Below are 21,647 nucleotides of genomic sequence, written 5' to 3'. Positions count from 1 at the left end.
AAGGACGCGCACAGTTGCGTGCGTCCCTGAAGTGTCGGTCTTAACTGAAAAAGACCAGATCATGTGACAGAGAGCCGTGTGAGTGAGAGACGCTTCGGATTGCGCAGCACACTCAGGGAGAAGGGCACAACGCAGCACTCCGGGCCACAAAAGGGATGCCGCTGTGAAATTCGAGACATTACCAAGTGCTTGTCAAATTGTGAATGAGAGACTGTTGGAGTGTACAGACTGCTCAAAAACAAAGCAGAGCTCATTCCTTTCAACTGATTTTTTCAAAATCATTAGTCTCATCATGCAGCCTTAAAATGTATTAAAAATCAAAAACGTATAGCTCAACGTTTGTAGAACAACTGAAGTTACATTAATAACTAACCTATTTCTTTGTTAACCGCATGTGCGCACTCCCTCAAATCGTTGGGAGAAAATATTTATATTTCATTCAGCTTTGTTCAATTCTTCATACTATAAAATAATGCAGTGGAATTATAAGCAAATCTTGTCTGCTAAATGAACTAGTGTAGCCCACAGTCATTTGGCATAGCCACATTAGGACAACTCAGAGTACGCTCTTTTCTGAAATAGACTACATTTTCTTCATATCATGCTTCTTTAGATCTGTCTAAAATAAAATTATGGATTTATTGCAAAGGTCTAGGCTACATTACATGGATTTGTTAGACTTTTTAAAATGTCTTGTAGGCCATGTGTGGAAGCCAGGAGATGCTGAATGTGTTTGTTAATTAACGGTCAAACATCGTGAGACCGACAGTTAATTTGGTTGACAGTCACCGGCTGGTGAAACTTCGTGACCGCCACAGCCCTAGTCACAACAGTAATAATAAACATGTTCACAAAAGGGTGAGGAGTTGTCACATACATTGACTGCTGCATAATGAAAATCACAATCTACTCTGTAGACTACTTCAAACCAAGACTGCAGCCAGGCGACCAAATTGTGTGTCACTGACAGCTTCTTGTTGTTTGAAGAGTTTGACGCCTCTATAAAGCCAAAAACATCTCAAGCACTTTTAATAACAAGTGGCATTCCACAAATGGTTTGACAGAGTCACAAACAAAACCCAGAGCCAGCTATGGAGCTCACAGCTGCACCAGTAGAGAGCAGAGAGAATCCTCTTTACGCACACACTCTTTTTGCTTCTTGGGCTGGAGCGGTGTGTCATTGTCTCCCATCACCAGCATTACTGTAATCAGTGGTCCATTATACACAAACAGTCCTCTCTGTGAATAGATGGACTGGGGTGACAAAGATACTTGCGCTGGGGAGGACAGTGCCCTGTAGCCTACTAAAATGGCCAGGCACTCTGTCCCGCTCCCCTTTCTGTATTTCAAATCAATTTCAATTGAAGGGGCTTTATTGGCATGGGAAACATATATGCTTACATTTCCAAAGCAAGTGAAATGGATAATAAACAATACAAAATGAAACAATACTCAAAAGATCCAAAAGAATAAAAGACATTTCAAAATGTCATGTGTTGTAATGATGTGCAAATAGTTAAAGTACAAAAGGGAAAATAAATAAACATACAGGTTGTATTTGCAATGGTGTTTGTTCTTCACTGTTTGCCCTTTTCTTGTGGCAACAGGTCACATATCTTGCTGCTGTGATTGCTCACCCAATAGATATGGGAGTTTATCAAAATTGGATTTGTTTTCAAATTCTTTGTGGGTCTGTGTAATCTAAGGGAAATGTGTCTCTAATATGGGCATACATTTGGCAGGAGGTGAGGAAGTGCAGCTCAGTTTCCACCTAATTTTGTGGGCAGTGTGCACATAGCTGGTCTTCAGAGCCAGGTTTGCCTACGGCGGCCTTTCTCAACAGCAAGGCTATGCTCACGGAGTCTGTACATAGTCAAAGCTTTCCTTAAGTTTGGGTCAGTACTCTCTGTTTAGGGCCAAATAGCATTCTAGTTTGCTCTGTTTTTTTGTTAATTACTTGACACATTGGAAAGAATTATCTTTTTGTTTTCTCTGGATTTGGTTGGGTCTAATTGTGTTGCTGTCTTGGGGCTCTGTTTGTAAACAGAGCCCCAGGACCAGCTTGCTTAGGGGACTCTTCTCCAGGTTAATCTCGCTGTAGTTAATGGCTTTGTTATGGAAGGTTTGGGAATTGCTTACTTTTAGGTGGTTGTAGAATTTAACAAATCTTTTCTGGATTTTGATAATTTGCAGAATTCTGCATGCAGGTCTCAATTTGGTGTTTGTCCCATTTTGTGAATTCTTGGTTGGCGAGCGGACCCCAGACCTCACAACCATAAAGGGCAATGGGTTCTATAACTGATTCAAGTATTTTTAGCCAGAGCCTAAATTGGTATGTCAAATTTTATGTTCCTTTTGCCTTGTCTCTCAGATCGTTCACAGCTTTGTGGAAGTTACCTGTGGCGCTGATGTTTAGTCCGAGGTATGTATCGTTTTTTGATTGCTCTAGGGCAACGGTGTCTAGATGGAATTCTTTCTCTCCGTGTGTGTGTGGTGTGTGTGTTGACAGGGGGCCAGGCAGAACCAGTTTTATGACATGCAGAGGAGGAGCCCTGAAAACCACAGTGAGATAATAGATGAGAGAGCAGCATGCAGTCAGTAAGCCTCCAAGGAGTGGAACTTAAAGTATAGCGGATATTTCTCTCATTAGAAATCTAACACTTTCGGAATGTCCACGTCAGCAATAACTAATGCTATATCCTTGTGTATGCAAACTGCTCGGCTATAAGAGCCCATGAAGAGAAACGAAAACAGATCTACAGAGCGTGTTAGTATGCAGTAACTCAATGTATACCATTGCATAGCTGAGTATTATGTTCATAGCTGCTTTCTAAAGCCTCTGACAGACCTGAAATGTTATCTGACCTAGACACAGGGATCAATATAGCCAGAGGAGCAGTAATTACACAGGTGTCGGGTGTGGGAAATACACTTCAATAGCATGTCCTAGGGTTAAGGCTGCACTGGCTTTATTTGGGTAGGTCGCCCATACAGAAAAGTTATAGATTGGAATACATTTCAATAAAATATATTGGAGAAAATGTATTTAACAAATATGTTTAAAAACACACCTCACAACCTTCTCTACCCTGATGATAATGTTGAGTCTCTATTGACTTCTTGTACCTTAGTATTAGGTTCCCAGAGTGGCATTTTGCATGCAAAAGTTTGATCATTGAGTTGTAGTTCAAAACACATTCTGCAGCTATTGAGGTACCACTTAGTATGAAACATAAAAAAAATTGTGGTTTTGAAAACTCAGACAAGTTCTGTAAATATATATTTCCTGAGCTGTCAATCACAATTTGAAATGCCTGCCTCAAGCCCCGCCTCCAACTGACAATTTTTCTTCAGAAAGAGAAGAGCACCACTAAAAAAGCTCCCGTGGATAATGGCATTTTATTTTACATTCATAACATTTAATTAAAACGTTTTTAACCTGGTGGGTGACAGAGGAAGAAGAACCTTGCTTGCAGTTGAATACATTTATCAAGCTTGCAAACACAGCTAGCTACCTAGCGTGACACCAATGTGCAGTGTGACTGACCAAGGTAAGAATTATTATGAAAATTAAAGTTAATTCCAGTAGAGTTAATGTCATGCATGTATTAGATATCGTGTAATTACCAAAGCTATTGGTAAATGTTCTTGGCTAACCAACCAATGTGTTGCTTGCTAGCTAACTACCTTAGCTAGATTTAGTGAGGGTTGGCGGTCTTTGATAGAACTGGCTAGCCCCTTATTTATTATTGAGTGGAATTGTTTCACTGATCTGAAATAGACACTGGAGGTGAAGGAATTTGCATTGTAAGTATCAATTTCATGTTCAAAGACTCAAAAAAAAAATACAGATGTTAAGTGCACAGTGGTAATTTGTGTTTCAGATGCTACAGTGGGGGAAAAAAAGTGTTAGATCACCTGCTGATTTTGTACGTTTGCCCACTTACAAAGAAATGATCAGTCTAATTTTTATGGTAGGTTTATTTGAACAGTGAGAGACAGAATAACAACAAAAGAATCCAGAAAAGAGCATGTCAAATGTTATAAATTGATTTGCATTTTAATGAGGGAAATAAGTATTTGACCCCTCTGCAAAAAAATGACTTAGTACTTGGTGGCAAAACCCTTGTTGGCAATCAGAGGTCAGACGTTTCTTGTAGTTGGCCACCAGGTTTGCACACATCTCAGGAGGGATTTTGTCCCACTCCTCTTTGCAGATCTTCTCCAAGTCATTAAAGTTGAGGCTGACGTTTGGCAACTCGAACCTTCAGCTCCCTCCACAGATTTTCTGTGGGATTAAGGTCTGGAGACTGGCTAGGCCACTCCAGGACCTTACTGTGCTTCTTCTTGAGCCACTCCTTTGTTGCCTTGGCCGTGTGTTTTGGGTCATTGTCATGCTGGAATACACATCCACAACCCATTTTCAATGCCGTGGCTGAGGGAAGGAGGTTCTCACCCAAGATTTGACAGTACATGGCCCTGTCCATCGTCCCTTTGATGCGGTGAAGTTGTCATGTCCCCTTAGCAGAAAAACACCCCCAAAGCATAATGTTTCCACCTCCATGTTTGACGGTGGAGATGGTGTTCTTGGGGTCATAGGCAGCATTCCTCCTCCTCCAAACACGGCGAGTTGAGTTGATGTCAAAGAGCTCCATTTTGGTCTCATCTGACCACAACACTTTTACCCAGTTGTCCTCTGATTCATTCAGATGTTCATTGGCAAACTTCAGACAGGCATGTATATGTGCTTTCTTGAGCAGGGAGACCTTGCGGGCGCTGCAGGATTTCAGTCCTTCACGGTGTAGTGTGTTACCAATTGTTTTCTTGGTGACTATGGTCCCAGCTGCCTTGAGATCATTGACAAGATCCTCCCGTGTAGTTCTGGGCTGATTCCTCACCGTTCATGATCATTGCAACTCCACGAGGTGAGATCTTGCATGGAGCCCCAGGCCGAGGGATATTGACAGTTCTTTCGTGTTTCTTCCATTTGCAAATAATCGCACCAACTGTTGTCACCTTCTCACCAAGCTGCTTGGCGATGGTCTTGTAGCCCATTCCAGCCTTGTGTAGGTCTACAATCTTGTCCCTGACATCCTTGGAGAGCTCTTTGGTCTTGGTGGAGAGTTTGGAATCTGATTGATGGATTGCTTCTGTGGACAGGTGTCTTTAAAAAAAAAAACATTTTAACAGGTAACAAGTTGCGGTTAGGAGCACTCCCTTTAAGAGTGTGCTCCTAATCTCAGCTCGTTACCTGTATAAGACAGCTGGGAGCCAGAAATCTTTCTGATTGAGAGGGGGTCAAATACTTATTTCCCTCATTAAAATGCAAATCAATTTATAACATTTTTGACATGCATTTCTGGATTTTTTGTTGTTGATTCTGCCTCTCACTGTTGAAATAAACCTACCATTAAAATTATAGACTGATCCTTTGTCAATGGGCAAACGTACAAAATCAGCAGGGGATGAAATACTTTCCCCCCCCCCCACTGTACCTTCCAGTAAGCGTTTCACTGTCACACAAAGCATGTGACAAACAATTTTATCCAAGTGACTCCCATGCCACCTTTTGCCATTCTCTCAACCAGATTCATGAGGTAGTCACCTGGAATGCATTTCAATTAACAGTAGGGATGGACTATGACGATATTAGCTAAAAATGCCAACATCGGCCCAATGTCTAGTTTAACACTGATGTGCATACCTATATAACGTAATGATGCCACGAAAAATACAGCGCTACACAGAACAAAGCAGAAAAATACTAAGCGCACACTTCCAACAACGAAACAAGTTCAAGTCGAGCAGTCATTTGAAAGAGTAAGAACATTTCAGCGAGACAACTCAAAAGGCAAAATCCATTAACGCCAAGATATAGGAATTAATTTCCCTTGACAATCAACCGTTCTCTGTTGTGGATGATGTTGGCTTTCGCTGACACCTCGAGCCCTGGTACACACTACCAAGTAGGCGCCATTTTTCAGATGTTACACTACCGGAGTTACACAGCATTGCTGAAACGCACATCCATGAGATACTTGCGTCACTGCTATTAGCTTCACAACTGACATTTGGACCAGCGATGTCAGCCCCATGAGCATGCGGAGTCAGAGCATAGTGGGTCGACAAGGATTTCGTATTGAGGAAAGCCGTATTGCATGCTCAAGAATGTGCTGGTTCTCATACCGCTGCTGCCATTTGAGAACATGTTTGAAACATGAACACTCCTAGCACCATTCGAACAACTGACTGGAGAAATAAGCTCATCAACTGCGTCTGCAGCAGACGTGACACCCTCTGTCATGGCATTGAAACGCCTGCTCAACAAAACTGCCCACACAGACCGTGGGGTTAAAACTTACAAAAGTACTTGAGGCTGTGAACAAGCGAGTTGGTGGCATTCTTTCTGAGCCCCTTTACTGTGTCACCACCATGCTCGATGCTAGGTACAAGGACCGCTACTTCGATGCAGACAAGAAACAGGGTTGACGTGAAATGGTAGACACAGCCGGACAAGATGGAAAACGGACACAGTGACAGTACGCGCCGAGGAAGAGAGGCCACAGGCAGACCTGAAACGTCATTGCTTGACATGTATGATGCAATACGGCTTTCCTCAATACGAAATCCTTGTCGACCCACTATGCTCAAATCCTGGTTTAGAATGAACAATGAAACAGCACAGCAAGTAAGTGAAATAAATAGGTTTTGATTATGTTTTACTGGTAATGGGGTCATACGTAAATGCCAACAAAGTAACTTTTGGCCGCAATTTTTTTTTTTTTATATCGTAAATATTGGATATCGGTCAAAAATGTCATATCGGTGCATCCCTAATTAAACAGGTGTGCCTTGTTAAAAGTTAATTTGTGCAATTTCTTTCCTTCTTAATGCATTTGAGCCAATCAGTTGTGTTGACAAGGTAGGGGTGGTATACAGAAGATAGCCCTATTTGGTAAAAGACCAAGTCCATATTATGGCAAGGACAGCTCAAATAAGCAAAGAGAAACAGTCCATCATTACCTTAAGACATGAAGGTCAGTCAATAGGACACATTAAGAACATTTCTTCATGTGCAGTCACAAAAACCATCAAGTGCTATGATGAAACTGGCTCTCATGAGTACCGCCAAAAGGAAGTAGGGCTGGGCGATATGGCCAAAATATAATATCATGGTATTTTTCAAATTTGATAGAATTTTATGTTTTTGATTAATAAAAGTTCTAAATTTGCTTTGAGTAGTTCGTGACCCTAGGGTGGCAACACATTCTAAATTATTTCAATGGGTCTTTCTCCATTCTGATTGTTTTATACTGTTCAATTCAACCTAAAATAATTTCCTGCACTCAAGAGATCATTTCCACACTGTCACTATATGGGCAAAAATACTAGGCCTTATTTTTAATAAAATGTTGCGATTTAGATAACCACTTGGATGAACTTTTGGAATCATGGAAATAGAATTGCAATATATAGTTAGAGACATAAATAATAGTGGGCACTTTGAATACAGTGTTTGACATGACAACGAATGAAAATGCCATGGACGAGTTATTGTGACAGGGTAGGAACCAAAGTGATGTTCAGTGTTTCCTAGCGGACCCTATAGTCTTTGGCTACATTAAATCTCTATTGATATAGCCAACATATTCATGCTTCACCTATTCCTCTTTGATTTAGAAGATACTGTTGCACAAACATGCTGATTTAAGCCTCCACCAGTACTGGTATCAGGCTGTATTAACTAGCTACGTTTGCGCTGACTCAGTAATTTTATTAGCATTAGTGGCGAACACAATTTAGCTTAAATTGTTAAGAAAACACAAACTAGCTGTTTGCAGATGTAAGAAACACAAACTAATATTGTAATTATAGAACGCTTGTGAATTTATATTAAGGTGAAAGTGGAAACGACATAGACAAATGCGCTCCTTGAGTGACAGGAGGTGGGACCAGGTCTGTGTGGAAAGCGGCATGGAGAGAGAGAGCGGAGAGGGATGACTCAAGTAGCGGAGTAAACTATAAAAATGGATGTTACACACGGCGTATCACATTTAACAAACCAAACATTCAAATACCATTATAGAAGGTAAAGTAAAAACCCAAACCGGTCCGTGCATAAATACCGGTATATAGTAAAATACGGTATACCGCCCAGCCCTAAAAGAAAGACCCAGAGTTACCTCTGCAGCAGAGGATAAGTTCATTAGAGTTACTAGCCTCAGAAATTGCAGCTCAAATAAAAGCTTTACAGAGTTCAAGTAAGACATCAACTGTTCAGAGGAGACTGCATGAATCAGGCCTTCATGGTCAAATTTCTGCAAAGAAACCATTACTATAGGACACCAATAAGAAGAAGAGATTTGCTTGGGCCAAGAAACACAATCAATGGACATTAGACCAGTGGAAATTTGTCCAAATTTGAGATTTTTGGTTCCAACAGCAGTGTCTTTGTGAGACACTGTGTGGGTGAACAGATGATCTCTGCATGTGTATTTCCCACTGTAAAGCATGGAGGAGGAGGTGTTATGGTGTGGGGGTGCTTTGCTTGTGACACTGTCTGGGATTTATTTAGAATTCAAGGCACACTTAACCAGCATGGCTACCACAGCATTCTGCAGCAATACGCCATCCCATCTGGTTTGGGCTTAGTGGGACTGTCATTTGTTTTTCAGCAGGACAATGACAACGCACATCTAGGCTGTGTAAGAGCTATTTTACCAAGAAGGAGAGTACTGCATCAGATGACTTGGCCTCCATCCCAACCAAATTGAGATTGTTTGGGATGAGTCGGACCGCAGAGTGAAGGAAAAGCAGTACTCAGCATGTGGGAACTCCTTGAAGACTGTAGGAAAACCATTCCAGGTGAAGCTGGTTGAGATAATGCAAAGCTGTCATCAAGGCAATGGGTGGCAATTTGAAGTATCTCTATATTTTGATTTGTTTAACACTTTTGGTTACTACATGATTCCATGTGTTATTTCATAGTTAATGTCATCACTATTATTCTACAATGTAGAAAATAGTAAAAATAAAGAAAATCCCTTGAATGAGTAGGTGTTCTGAAACTTTTGACCGGTAGTGTATATGGGCTCCTGAGTGGCGCAGCGGTCTAAGGCACTGCATCTCAGTGCAAGAGGCGTCACTACAGTCCCTGGTTCGAATCCAGTAATTCGACCAACCGTCACAGAAGGGTGAATGAAATCATTCCCTTCTAACCATCTCAGTCCAGGCCTTTGAACACAGAAGTTGCTGGGAAAAATAAGTGTGGGGCCACAGATATTTCACAGGATGTATAAGTTTGAAGCATCTGTTGGCGTTTCCACTGACTATCAAATATGGTGATGAGAGGGAGCCCACTGGCCAGCAGTGGGGGAAGATGGAGCCAGTTCGATTTTGGACGACATTATGCTGACATTTGATCAATACAGTTCTGTTCCCAAAACTAAAATCTGTTAAGAACATTGTGGACTAAGTTACCCTTCGTCAAAGTTTTTACAAATGTCATTGTTTAAAAGGAATGCAAGTGAAAATTGAGTTTTTGCACACACTCACTTCAGAGTAGGCGTTCCCTAGCAGAAATATGCAAATGCATGCTAGAATGCACCAATAGGATGTCACTAACTCATGCTTGGCTCTGCCCCCCCCTATTTGTTCTGCCCACTATGACTAATTTGTTCCCATTGGAAACGACAGGCTGTGGTGTAGCACTTGAATTGCTATGTAACGTCCCATTAAAGATGGAGGCCATCACCATAGTCACAGTCACTCAGAAAGAGGGTCCCCACCCATCCAGTGCAGACTGGGGCCTTGAGAGTCCGGCATGTCGTCATAAAAACAGAACACTATGTCAGTGTGTGAGGCAATGGGAGAGAGAGGGAGAGCCCAAATAGGTCTTTCTTTGTTAGTTGCCCAGCTAATAGCTCTGGAGGCATTTCAATATCAATAGAATAAACAGCACAAAATTGCCTCCCAACCTCAAACTACGGCAAATGACAATAGGCCAGTTAAACGCTTCCAATTTTTACAGTAATATGCGGACTTCAAAGTGGGTACTGGAGATAATGTGTTCAGGACTTTTGTTAGGGCACCCAAATAAAAAGACATAGGAGGTCACAGATCCTTCATATGGAAAAAGTGTCCAAAAATATTGAAAACAATAGAACTAGAAGCTACACAGCTCGAGTCATACCCAATTCTGAACATAGATGTTCACAGCTGGTAAATACTTATTTTGGTACATGACAAATTTTCCATGTCCACCTGCAGAAGGAAGGAAGGCCCAGTCAGTCAGTTTCACAGCTGTGCTATATACTGATCCGTTCCACATTACATATCAGTGACTCCTCAGTGGTGGATGGGAGGATTTAAAGTGCATGATCGATCAGTCCTCTGAAAAATGGGAAGTATGCTCCTCTCTGCAGACTGCTATGTACTCTGGTCTGGCTCTCACCCTCTGCCAGACACTCAGAAGCTTTCCCATAAGCCTCTACCCACTGGATGGACTTACAGACCCGACACACACACTTTGGGAAATTAGCAATTCTATCCAGCTGCATCTGTGAGAGACAATAACAACCAAGAAAAAAACAGCATCAGAGCCTCCAATCTGAAAGTAACCCTCTATTATGAAGCCGACAACAAAACAGGGCGGGATGCTGAAGGAAAGTAATAGCATTATCCTCAGCATGTAAGCCTAAACCAGGAGCCAGAGCTAAATGAGCCAAGTCAAAGATGATGTTTATGGTGAGATGGAGATGTACGTGTGATGTTTGCTCTGCAGGAGGAAGTGTCGCGCATGGCGGAGTGTGCCGTCTACAGGCCCAGGGCTTACCTGACTGCTCAGCAATAGAACCTCTGTATGCAGTAGACCGGGTCACAGCCAAGAGTCCTCCAGTCCCTAAATGTTACCCGTTTCAAGAAACTAGGCATATGTCGCACATTACTACTTCCAGGAGAGTCTTTTTTTTTTTTTACAAAAATACTTTGACAGAAATGCCTTCTGGAACATGTGAAATTTCATGTGCCTTAATAACAAATTTGTATGCCATCTGTAAATATGAATAAAATTGTTAGATGACGAGCCTAGTTGGTTTAGCAACGGAAAAAAATACAGGAACCTTCCCTCTAGCCATGATTGGCTGAGATAAGATGGGCTGAACATGCCGAGAGATTAATTCAGATTGGTCTGCCATGTAGCATGCTTCTGTCTATAACGTGAGCTGCTAAGTATGTGCAGGTAATCCTGTCTACCGCTAATTTGTTTTAAAGATATCATGAAGAACTGAAAAAAGTTTTGCTACTGTTCTCAACATTGCTGCCCTGAAGTTAATAGCACTATCGACAAAGCTCAGTGGGAAAACGTTGCGATGGACTACTTTCTGGAGGTGGTGGGGTTGAAACGGTGTCCTTGTCACGGAAGAAGTTGACTGAGTTTTGAAGTCAGTGGACTGCCCAGTGGAAGCAGAGAGATGATTGCCAGATGCAGAGAGTCCAAAAAGAGGGCTGTTGTATAAAACACCCGTCTATTGATTACATCTTCATACTTAGTGCAACCATGACAGAGGGAGAAGCGTTAATCCATGTATATGGGTAAGAGTCTAGCGGCATTTTCAGATATTATCCGTTTCTAGTTGTCATCAAGTCATTTTCATTGCAAGTTAAAGCGTACTGTTAGCTAGCTAGCTAACGTTAGCTGGCTCGCTAGCTAACATTACGTGTATGATCTGTGTAGAAGCTCTAGAAAGAGGCCAGAGTTGGAATTCCGAGTTGGATGACCGTTCAAATAAATTTCCCAGTCCGAGTTTATATTTTTCCAGAGTTCCCAGTTGTTTTGAACGCAGCATTAGAGTTGGAATTATGGTTAATTGTTTAACTAGCGCAGATGTCTAAACAAGACTCCACTATGCAAGTAACCCTTTCACTGTCCCGTTTACACCTTCTGTATCCTGTGCATGTGACAAACTAAGATTTTATTTTTATAAAGTGCGTGTTTACCAGAGACGTTAATGTGAAGAACAACTTGGCCTGCACCAAAGTCAGATTAGGATATAGGCTAGATAAAGATAAAGTAAATCTATACTACTACGTTTGCTTTTACTTACACCAGTTTTGGTCTTAATCTTAGGTTGTTCACTACACTGTGAATCCTTAAAGAGATGGATGGGGCCAAGGCTTAAGAGGGTGTGAGCGATGCTGAATGGGGGTAGACAGAGCTCTCCAGTAGGAATACCAAAACATTCACACCCAATTTCTCAAAAGTGGGGTTCCAAGTTTATCAACTTTCAAAGCAGAATTACTTTCTCATTGTTCTTCAACTGCATTGTATAATATAATATTTTCAAGCTCGGAGTCTCTACTTTTAGTCAATGTAGAAACACAATTTTGCTACATGTGATCCCTCACCTGGATTTGGTCCTAAATACCAGAGACCCTTTTTTTTTTATGAGTCATTATCGGGGGTGGAGGCATCTGTACTCACACCAGCCAAGTGACGTGGCTATTTGCAAAGAAAATGACCATGTAGTGTGTGCAACTCTCACAGGCTCCCAACTCTGATGAAAAGTGAACTGGACAAGCATGGAGCCAGACAATACAAGAGAAGATCAAAGTGATCACCGTATCAAAACCATCTTTTAGCAGCCTGGCCCGAGGCACATAGATTCCTGAAATACTCTTTGATCGGATGGGGTTGCAGGCTACTCTAACAACTTGGACCAACAGTTTGATTAAATTCAACTTTTCTGATTAATACAAGTGTTACCAAAGAAAGTTCCAGATCATTAGAGTCATGCACTTGCTTTGAGGAATGCTATGCATGGCATGACTAAGTTAATTTGTTAGAGTGGAGTTTGGGGTGAGTGCTCTGGAACCCTTTCTAAAGACTCACTGTTTGAATCAAACTTTGATACACTGTACAAAGTTTGAAGAGAGATATGTACATGTCTGGAGTGGACAAAAATCATACAAGTCAGGTTGCACTTGTTGGTACGCAATCCAAGTTATGACTTTAAGGACATCTTGATATCATGCACCTGCACCCTTGAAAAAGAACATGGGCACCACACATTTCAGCCATTGAGTTTGTAGAGAACATCTAGCAATTCATCACAAGATTGTCATTTGCATGACAGCCATGTCCCTTCCCTCCCTGGCCCTGCCAACTTCTTACACTAAAAATCAGTGATGAAAGGCTGTGCATAATACATATTAGAAAATGTTCTCTTTGCCTTGCTTGGAAATATGAAGGGACAAAGGTTTACAGGAGCCGAACTAAAAAGAACCAACCAGGACGATACAATGTAAGTCAATACACTGCATCTCGTCTGACAATACATGTTAGCAAAGACAACTCACCACGTTATAGCAGCGCAGCAGGGATCGACCACTCACTTTTTGTTTGCAGAGAAAAAAACTAATTGTGTAATGAAAGTAGGATCTGGTCTATTCGCTGATACCTTCCACCTCCAAATACAGCTAAACATAATGTGGTTACTACTGTATTGAAAAGTCTCAAAATTACATATAAACCACTTTCAAACACTCTTGAAGTCCCATAACATAACTCACCATATTTAAACTCCTGATGAACAACGTCCTTCTAGTCCCACAGTAAAGATGTGTAAACAAATCACTGTCAAAACACTTGAGTATGAACTTCTGCTCCGCCAAGTGAATTTTCTGTTTTTCCATTTTCCTAAGCTTTTGCAAACGCAATTTGACTCAATCCAAGAGACTGCCTCCTCCTCAGTCATTGGTGGAGACTTCGGGGGGCGAAGCCTTAATTGGCCTAAGGGGCACTCAATCACATTCCTGAGGTCCCGCCTAGGATGAAGTATGTGTGTGACAATGTGTACCACGTGATCAGTGAGGTGGCTCCCTTGGAACAGCTGTGCATGCATTAGCAGTCATCAGTGAACGTATTACCATATGTGAGCTATTTGATGTATCTATATATTTGCTCTATGTTCCCACTTTATAAACTCATCATAATCTGACTTTGCCACGTCAAATTTGAAGTTGAAGTAACTAGCCTACTACACACACTCCGTTTGTTAATTTCGGCACATATGAGTGAGTTCCATAGGTCTGTGGTGAGTTGGGTCAATATTGCGTTGAAGTGAATAGTATTTATTCTGGCTGTAAATAAATCAACAGTAGACAATTCCCAAAACGTTATTAACTCCAGGCAGATGTCCATCTATTCTAGACAAAAATGTGATTTCCCACAGTATCTTTCCAAATCTGTAATATATGAGTTCATAGACTCAAAGTTTCCCCACACATCTGAAAAGCACCAGAAAGTAAGTGCGGCAGTTCCCATTGTCCGTCCAGCATTGAGAAAATTGAGCGTCCAGACAGGTATTACATCCAATCCTATCATGCCATCTAGTGGATAAATAATATATTGCTTTGAATTTATGGCGCACACAGCAGTAACTCATTCCTCATAAAAAAATGTTTCTAATAAACAACAAACATGCATTTCCCCCAAAATATAGACTAGACAATACAAAGAGGATGTTAAAGGTTTTATTGACAGCTCATGTTAAGTGAACAGATTTGAGTGGTAGTCTGAGAAAATGGCACTATCAATGTGTGAGCATCCATCACACAACTTCATACTGACAGACAATAGTAGAAATCAATGGCAAATCCAACACTGTTAATATACAAGCTCAGAACTAATTAGACTGTATCGTAGTAGAAAACCTTTAAAGAAAGAACAACAAAAATCCCACTGGAAAAACAAATAATCAAGTTTGGAACCCATAAATACCTCCATTGTATTTGGTTAAAGCTGGCATCAACCAATTAAAATAAAGCTACTGTGTACATTTTCTTTATTGTATTGCTATATTCTGAATGCCAGGAAAACATGTCAAATTTTAGGACCCCTGTAGGTATAAATACTGTATATATAAATTATTGAATTAAACATTGAATTTGGCCTTTACCGCTATAGCCCATAAAAAACACATTGAATAACATTTGTACATGGCAAAACACAGTCAAAAGGACTACGGTTTTGAAGTGTTTTTCCTATATCTGAGAGACATAAAAAATTTGACCCATGTTTGGTCACTTTATTCATGGAAATTTTAACCCAAAGCACGTTGGGCCATTTTTACAGGCCGGTCCAGAGTTACCTTCAGACGACTCTCCTGAAGCGTGTGTCAAAGAGCAAAACATATGACACCGTCGTGTTCATGAAAGTCTCATCTTTCCATGGGGGTGACTTTTTAGTTTGTAGCTCAAACAGTTCAGGTTTTACAGATGATTTCGTGACTATTTTCTTGTCTGGATCCTTTGTGTAGAAAAATACCACTTTCACAAGCCCCATTTTATGGAATATGCGCAAGCTTTATAAATCAGAAGGAGGGGATTGAGCTGCAGCCACCGCAAGAAACGGTAAGTCTCTAGCATAAACACATGGGGAGCTATTCGATATTTATAATGACATCACCATGATGCGCACCAGTGTAATGCCTTGGTGTCATAAGTTGTTTGTACCATTGATATTCTTATTCTATTTTCCACACCTCTCAAGTCAAGAGAGGATTTGTGAAGTACAGTATAGCAGTCTGGATGTAGTTCAATGTGGGTGGGTAGTTTCCAAAAGCTCCATGCTAGACTACAGGACTGAAATTCATCTTTATCCACAAACAACCAGGTTAAGGGTTCAAACTCACACACTCCATCTCACGTGAATCTTGAATGAACTGGATTTAAATTGTCAACTTAAGACTAATTTGCAGGTTTATAGAAGGTCCTAGGAGACAGCAAACAAAGGAGAGATTACTCAAAGAATTAACCCCCAACTTCATTTTCCGACAGATCAGCGGTAGAGAAAGTTGGTAAGTAACAAAAGGAAGACATCACCATCCATTTGGCCTGCACCGTGGTGCTTGTTATTAGTCTATCCACTCCCTTTGGTGACCCCCGCTGAAAACAGCACTGCTTCTCACAGCATCCAGAGTCTATACTATTAAGTCAACCCCACTATCAAAGATACAACTCAGACATCCACAGAATACAGGAACCATTTTCTCAAGATTAAATTATATGAATTGATAAAGATTAAACTAGAGCACACAACACTACCGGTACACATTACAGTCTACTCTGAAGCAAGTCAGAAAGCATTTTTTATGATACAGAAAGAAGTTGCTTTCCTTCCAATGACGTTCGAAAGCTGTGAGACTTTCCTCATCTGCCAGATCGTGACCCAGTCTCCAATCTCCAGTCTCAGTCTGTCACTGAGTTTGTTCTCAGCGAGTAAATCTGCTGCCTCATGGACTGGTCTGTGCTCAGCACATAGTGTTTGAGTGACCACACACTCTTTACCCGTAAGTGCAAAGACCACTGGCGTATCAGGGAACTTCAAACAAGCCAACACCCCATTCCAGAGAGGTTAACTAGCACATTCACACCTTTCTGCTGGAAGCTGAACTGAGTAGACAGAACAATAACATGCCTTTCTCTCTGTTCATCTGCACTCCCACTCAATACTATCAAAAACAGCGAATAATCAACGGCATACGGGTCAGGCCAACACTTTTCTACTATAAAACTAAGTTCACCTATGACATTTCTTGTCGTCAAAGGCCCTTTCACCCACGTTTTGTAGAGACAACAGACCTATACGGAGAACCTTAAACACAGTAGTTCAGTTAAACTTGAAATCCTCAAAATACTTCAAACACTAAAAGCCAGAGTTAGTAAGAAAATAGTATTTTAAAATGGCCTTTCCTCTCCGTTACAAACCTAAAAGCCAGAGTTGGACTATTTCTCACTTTGAATCACACTTCCTCTCCTTTACAAGCATAGTAAAAGAAACATAACTGTACAAAACAGGTTCACAGTCCTTGGCTCCGTTTAGCTCTCATGAGGTTTCTCTTCCCGTTCCCCACTGGGGCCGTTGGGCAATGGCTTGTTGCTGAAGTTCCAGTCGACAGGGTTGAGGAGCTGCATGGTCTTCTTGTGTGTCCAGATGGGGTTGATGAGCCCTGTGAGCAGGGCCAGGCCAGTGTAGAAGAGGACTCGCTGGGGCAGAGCCATGTACATGTTCATCTCCCCCCAGTGGCTCCAGCTCACCCACCACATGTAGTAGGTAAGCACCATGCGGCAGTGGAACATGTGGACCATCACCCACTGGTTGGCCTTCCAGAAGAGGGTCCTCGCCCAGCCCGCCTAGACAGGAGAGAAGAGAGGGATACTTAGAGAAGGACATTTACTGATTAGGTAGGGGATAAAGACTGCCATTGGTTGTGGATATTTATAACAATGTATGGATTGCATATAACATCTTGGACAATAAAACAAAAGTGGCATGTGAATTCTCATGTGATTTGGGTCCATTTCTGCCTAGAAGTTCCCCTTTCTCAAAATGGCCACCTTCATTTATCACTGCTGCCTATCATGGTAAGGTTTCAGTGTTGAGTATGTAAACAGAAAAGAGGAATTGAAATCTCTGTGCTTTCTATATCTAGCTCACCAGCAAAACAACTGAACTATATATTTTTTTTAAAAGCTTACAGTACAGCTTCACAAATGGAGTCAAACAACAACATTCTGCTGTATATGATGAAAGGCACCAGACAGACATAAACACTACCTTTAGTAACATCCAGGAGATGCAGGTGAAAGGCGTGCTCATCTCCAGCAGCAGAGTGACCATGGGCAGGTAATGCCCTAGTGAGTCCCAGACCACGGCCCCAGTGAACCCCGACAGGGCAAAGAAATGGTGGGTAGCCAGAGCGAGGTCGAAGGACCTGAACACCACACTGGAGAGATGCAGCACCACATTCTCAAACAGGAAGAAGCCCGTGGCGATGAGCACGGTGAACCACGACCAGTCCTCCTGACCTCTTATCCTGTCCCTTGACAAGTCCGAGTCTTCGGTCAGCGCTCGTAAGCCTGCCACCGTGCCTTGGAGGCCGAATACGGCCCGTGTGACAGCCAGGTTCCAGAACACCTTCTCCTTGGCCAGCAGAGAGTGGTAGGTCTGGGAGAGGGCTGTGGACACCAGGTGGGAGAGGAGGAAGATGGCAGTGTAGAAGGCAAAGCCCAGGCTGATGATCTGGAGGCGAAGGACCCAGGAGAAGTAGTCTGGACTGGGGTCAGCGGGGCTCTTGAATGCCGGCAAAGGGTTGGCCTGCTGGGAGGTCATGTTGATTTGTGTGGGTGGGATGGTGGATGATGTCTGTTGCTCTTACATCCGTGGAGTTATCAACAGAGTTGAGTAACCAGTAATCACTGAAGTGTCCCATGGGTTAATTATAAACCACCCTGTAAAATATAAATTAAAGCCAACACACAATGGTCAATGTTCATAACATAGTTACGACATGTCAAAATGTGCTAGATGACCCAAAGACCGTTGAACAGTACTTTCTATACCTAACCAAAAACATGATCAGTTATTGACCCAAGGTAAGGTGATTTTTGTATGTTAACTTCTGGCTGTGCTCGAAATGACAGAGGCACAAGAATGGAGAAGTGAGTGATTTCACATCTTTCGTTTGACAGACGATAACATAAGATATCAGGCGCCTGTTGATCTGAGGCAGTTCGTCTGACCATGTGTCAACTGAATTTCCAACAGCGTAGTCTGATTAATCAGGCTGAAAAACACAATTCATTGGTATATACAGCCTGAAACTAATGCCTGCAAAATTGTGTAAATGTTCCTTACAAGCCAGAATGTTTAATAAAATTACATTTAAACTTACTCGAGCGGTTTGTCCTTCAGCTGCTGGAAATTTGAGACAAAATATCCACAGGAAAGTATTGTTAACCAAACTTTTTTAGAGAGCCAGTAGGTGTATGGTCATATTAGTTTTATACTGGATATTCAGTTATCTCTCCTCAAAAGCTATTGAACCAAGCATGCCATGATAATGAAAATGGTATATTCTGAATTAGGGGAGGATGAGCAGCTGAAGGACAAACCGCACAGACAACCGGTAGTGTACGTTCAAATGACATTTTATTCAACATTCTGGCTTGTAAGGAACATCACCACGATTCTGCAGGAATTCGTTTCTGGCACTACCAATTAATTGTGTAGTACAACCTGATTAATCAGACTAGCAACAACTTAGCTCAATCAGTTAGATACGTTGTTACAGAGTAAAGAAAAACACAGGCCACTTTGCTAAAATCTGTAACATTGTTAATGTTGTTGACTAACATTATTTAGTCAAATTTCACAATTGCGATCAGACTGGTCTCATAAATGTAACTTTTATTTAACTAGGCAAGTCGGTTAAGCATTTGTTCTTATTTACAATGACGGCCAACACCAGCCAAACCCGGACGATGCTGGGCCAATTGTGCACCGCCCTATGGGACTCCCAATCACAGCCAGTTGTGATACAGCCTGGATTCGAACCAGGGTGTCTGTAGTGACGCCTCTTGCACCGAGATGCTGTGCCTTAGACCGCTGCACTACTCGGGAGCCCCTTGAACGTAACATAGTCAAATGTAAATGTAAGATAGAAGGTTACTTAAGGCAAAAATTATAGGAGGATGGTAGGTCGGGCATGTAAGACAAACGTCGAGCAACCCAAAGGATGGTTGGTCAGGGTGGATGGGAACATCTCGCAACCCAAAGGTGTTGTGTGTTTGAATCCCATCACAGGCAACTTTAGCATTTCAGATAATAAGCAACTTTAACTACATACTACTTAGTATGTTAGCTCACCCTTCCCCTAACCATTTTACCTACCTAACTCCAACCCCTAGAGTTAGCTAACGTTAGCCACAACAAATTGGAATCTGTAACATATCATACTAAACAGTCTCTCGCATTTACGTACAGAATCATACGAAATACTCAGACCACGTTTTTACAATACCTCAGTTGCAACATTGTTGCACGTTATATTCTCAAATGTAACCGAACATAATGTAACGTTACTAAAACAAAATGCTTTTGCTAACAAACCAACAGTATATACCGAGTCATCGCCATTGTAGCAAAACGTCTTTTTTTGTGCTTAGAAATCTTAATAATAACTTACCTTATTCGTCCATTATTGGCAAACAGAGCTGTTTGTGAATTTAGCAGCGGGTTTGTTATCATATGAATTCAATTTGACAAGAAAGAGAAAATCCCGCCCTGTAATATTTACCCTGCTCTCCTATTGGCCAACCCTACTCAGGCAAGCATTTTGCCGTGTTTCTATTGGCCCAAATGTACGTGGCGGTATCTCATCTGTATGTCTTGAGGCTCTTTGAAATGATTAATTAGGTATTGTCCTCTCTATATGCAGTATGATAAGCAGCAGGATCATATCATATAGTTCAGTAATTAGTTAATTACATTGCATGCAGTACCTACTTGTTTAAATGGAGGGAGGAAAAGAAAATAACGAGACACTACCCAGTCTCTCAAACTTTTAAATGTTTTTCATAAAAAAATTTAATTGCAGAAGTATTTACATCAGATGATATCAGCAATGATTGAACTACTTTTAAGAGGCAAAATCTTCAAAGAGTTCATTCTGAAAAATGTGTAAAATACAGAAATACAGTGGTGATGTGTTTAAAATAACAGAAAAAAATAGTGAGAAAATCAGTAAACACTATAATATATAAAACATATATAAATGCATCTTTGATAAACAGGTGAATAATTAATTTATAAATGTAACAGTGTTAACTAAAAGACAATGAATAAACAAATTATACATTCCGTATCAGTATTTTGCATGCCATCATAACAGCTTATCAAAATAACCAGAACAAAGGAACAAATTGATAACAAAACATTAATAAAAGCAGAAAATTAATAAAAGCAGTTTCAATGAGGCATATATTATATATTAATATATTTATATATATTTATTTACAAATAATGAATATTTGGCATTATATTCATCCTCACTATAGATATGATATACAAGAGATGAAAATAGTTTTAGCTAAACAACTACCTTTTTAATTTGTCTAGTAATTTGAGTCATTTCACATTCCGAGACCAAGGAAGTGGTGTAAAAGTCTATCTTGATGGTTCTCTACAATGTCAATATATTCAAGAAAAAGTCCCTTCAAAATATTTCATAAATACTAAAAGCAGATAAGACAAACAAACATGTAGTGTGGCCATCGATGAAGAGGAACTGTCATAGACCCCAATCCATCATTTTTGGGAGAAACAGGGACATGTGATTGTTGCCAATGAACAATAAACATCACAGCGTGTGATAGAAGAGTGGCGAACTACAGAAGTTGGGAGTTCTACATTTGCCTAATCAAAGAATATGGCATTGTTTTTCTGCTGCCTTCGTTAGAATGAAGCTAAACTAAATACTATGTTTAGCTGTTGTACCAGTTTCAGTCGGCTTTATGTGAAGACGATAAAACAATATAAAAACTACATCTACCAGTGACTTTGTTTTCCAGACAATTCATGCCCAATTAGTTGGCCTTTTACACCCAGCACAAAACCCCTATAACCCCAAAAGCTGACACAATATCCCATAGATATTATAGCCTGGTTTTAAATTCCTGGTTTTAAATGACACACAAACACCCTCTGGGGTCCGTGTGTATTCTGCAAGAGTTACTGTCATGACACATTAGGACATACAGAAACAATATGTGGGCATGGAAAAGACCATGGGTAACAAATCAAGTGG

General features: G+C 41.0%; 2 protein-coding genes across 4 annotated transcripts in view; both read right to left on the bottom strand.

Moving 5' to 3' along the window:
- Positions 1-13,727, bottom strand: part of LOC106610779 (rho guanine nucleotide exchange factor 10) — a 93,985-nt gene extending 80,258 nt beyond the window's left edge. For both annotated transcript variants that reach the window (XM_014210340.3, XM_045723421.2), the window contains exon 1: positions 13,570-13,727. The gene's annotated coding sequence lies outside the window, so the exon portion shown is untranslated. The remainder of the gene's footprint in view (positions 1-13,569) is intronic.
- A 789-nt stretch (positions 13,728-14,516) lies between these two features.
- LOC106610778 (protein CLN8) lies at positions 14,517-20,142 on the bottom strand. Of its 2 annotated transcripts, none has more exons than XM_045723419.2 (3): positions 20,028-20,142; positions 17,618-18,291; positions 14,517-17,193 (listed from the first exon to the last, which is right to left on the bottom strand). In XM_045723419.2, exons 2-3 carry the CDS (start codon positions 18,170-18,172, stop codon positions 16,879-16,881), a joined length of 870 nt encoding a protein of 289 aa, XP_045579375.1. In that variant the 5' UTR covers positions 18,173-18,291; positions 20,028-20,142; the 3' UTR covers positions 14,517-16,878. The 2 variants fall into 2 exon arrangements, with proteins under 2 accessions (XP_045579375.1, XP_045579376.1); XM_045723420.2 differs by lacking the exon at positions 20,028-20,142 and adding an exon at positions 18,735-19,985.
- Between the last annotated feature and the right edge of the window lie 1,505 nt (positions 20,143-21,647).

Source organism: Salmo salar, chromosome 09 (assembly GCF_965601325.2).
Source record: "Salmo salar chromosome 09, fSalSal1, whole genome shotgun sequence".
Lineage (NCBI taxonomy): Eukaryota > Metazoa > Chordata > Actinopteri > Salmoniformes > Salmonidae > Salmo > Salmo salar.
This window is presented reverse-complemented; position numbering and strand designations above follow the sequence as displayed.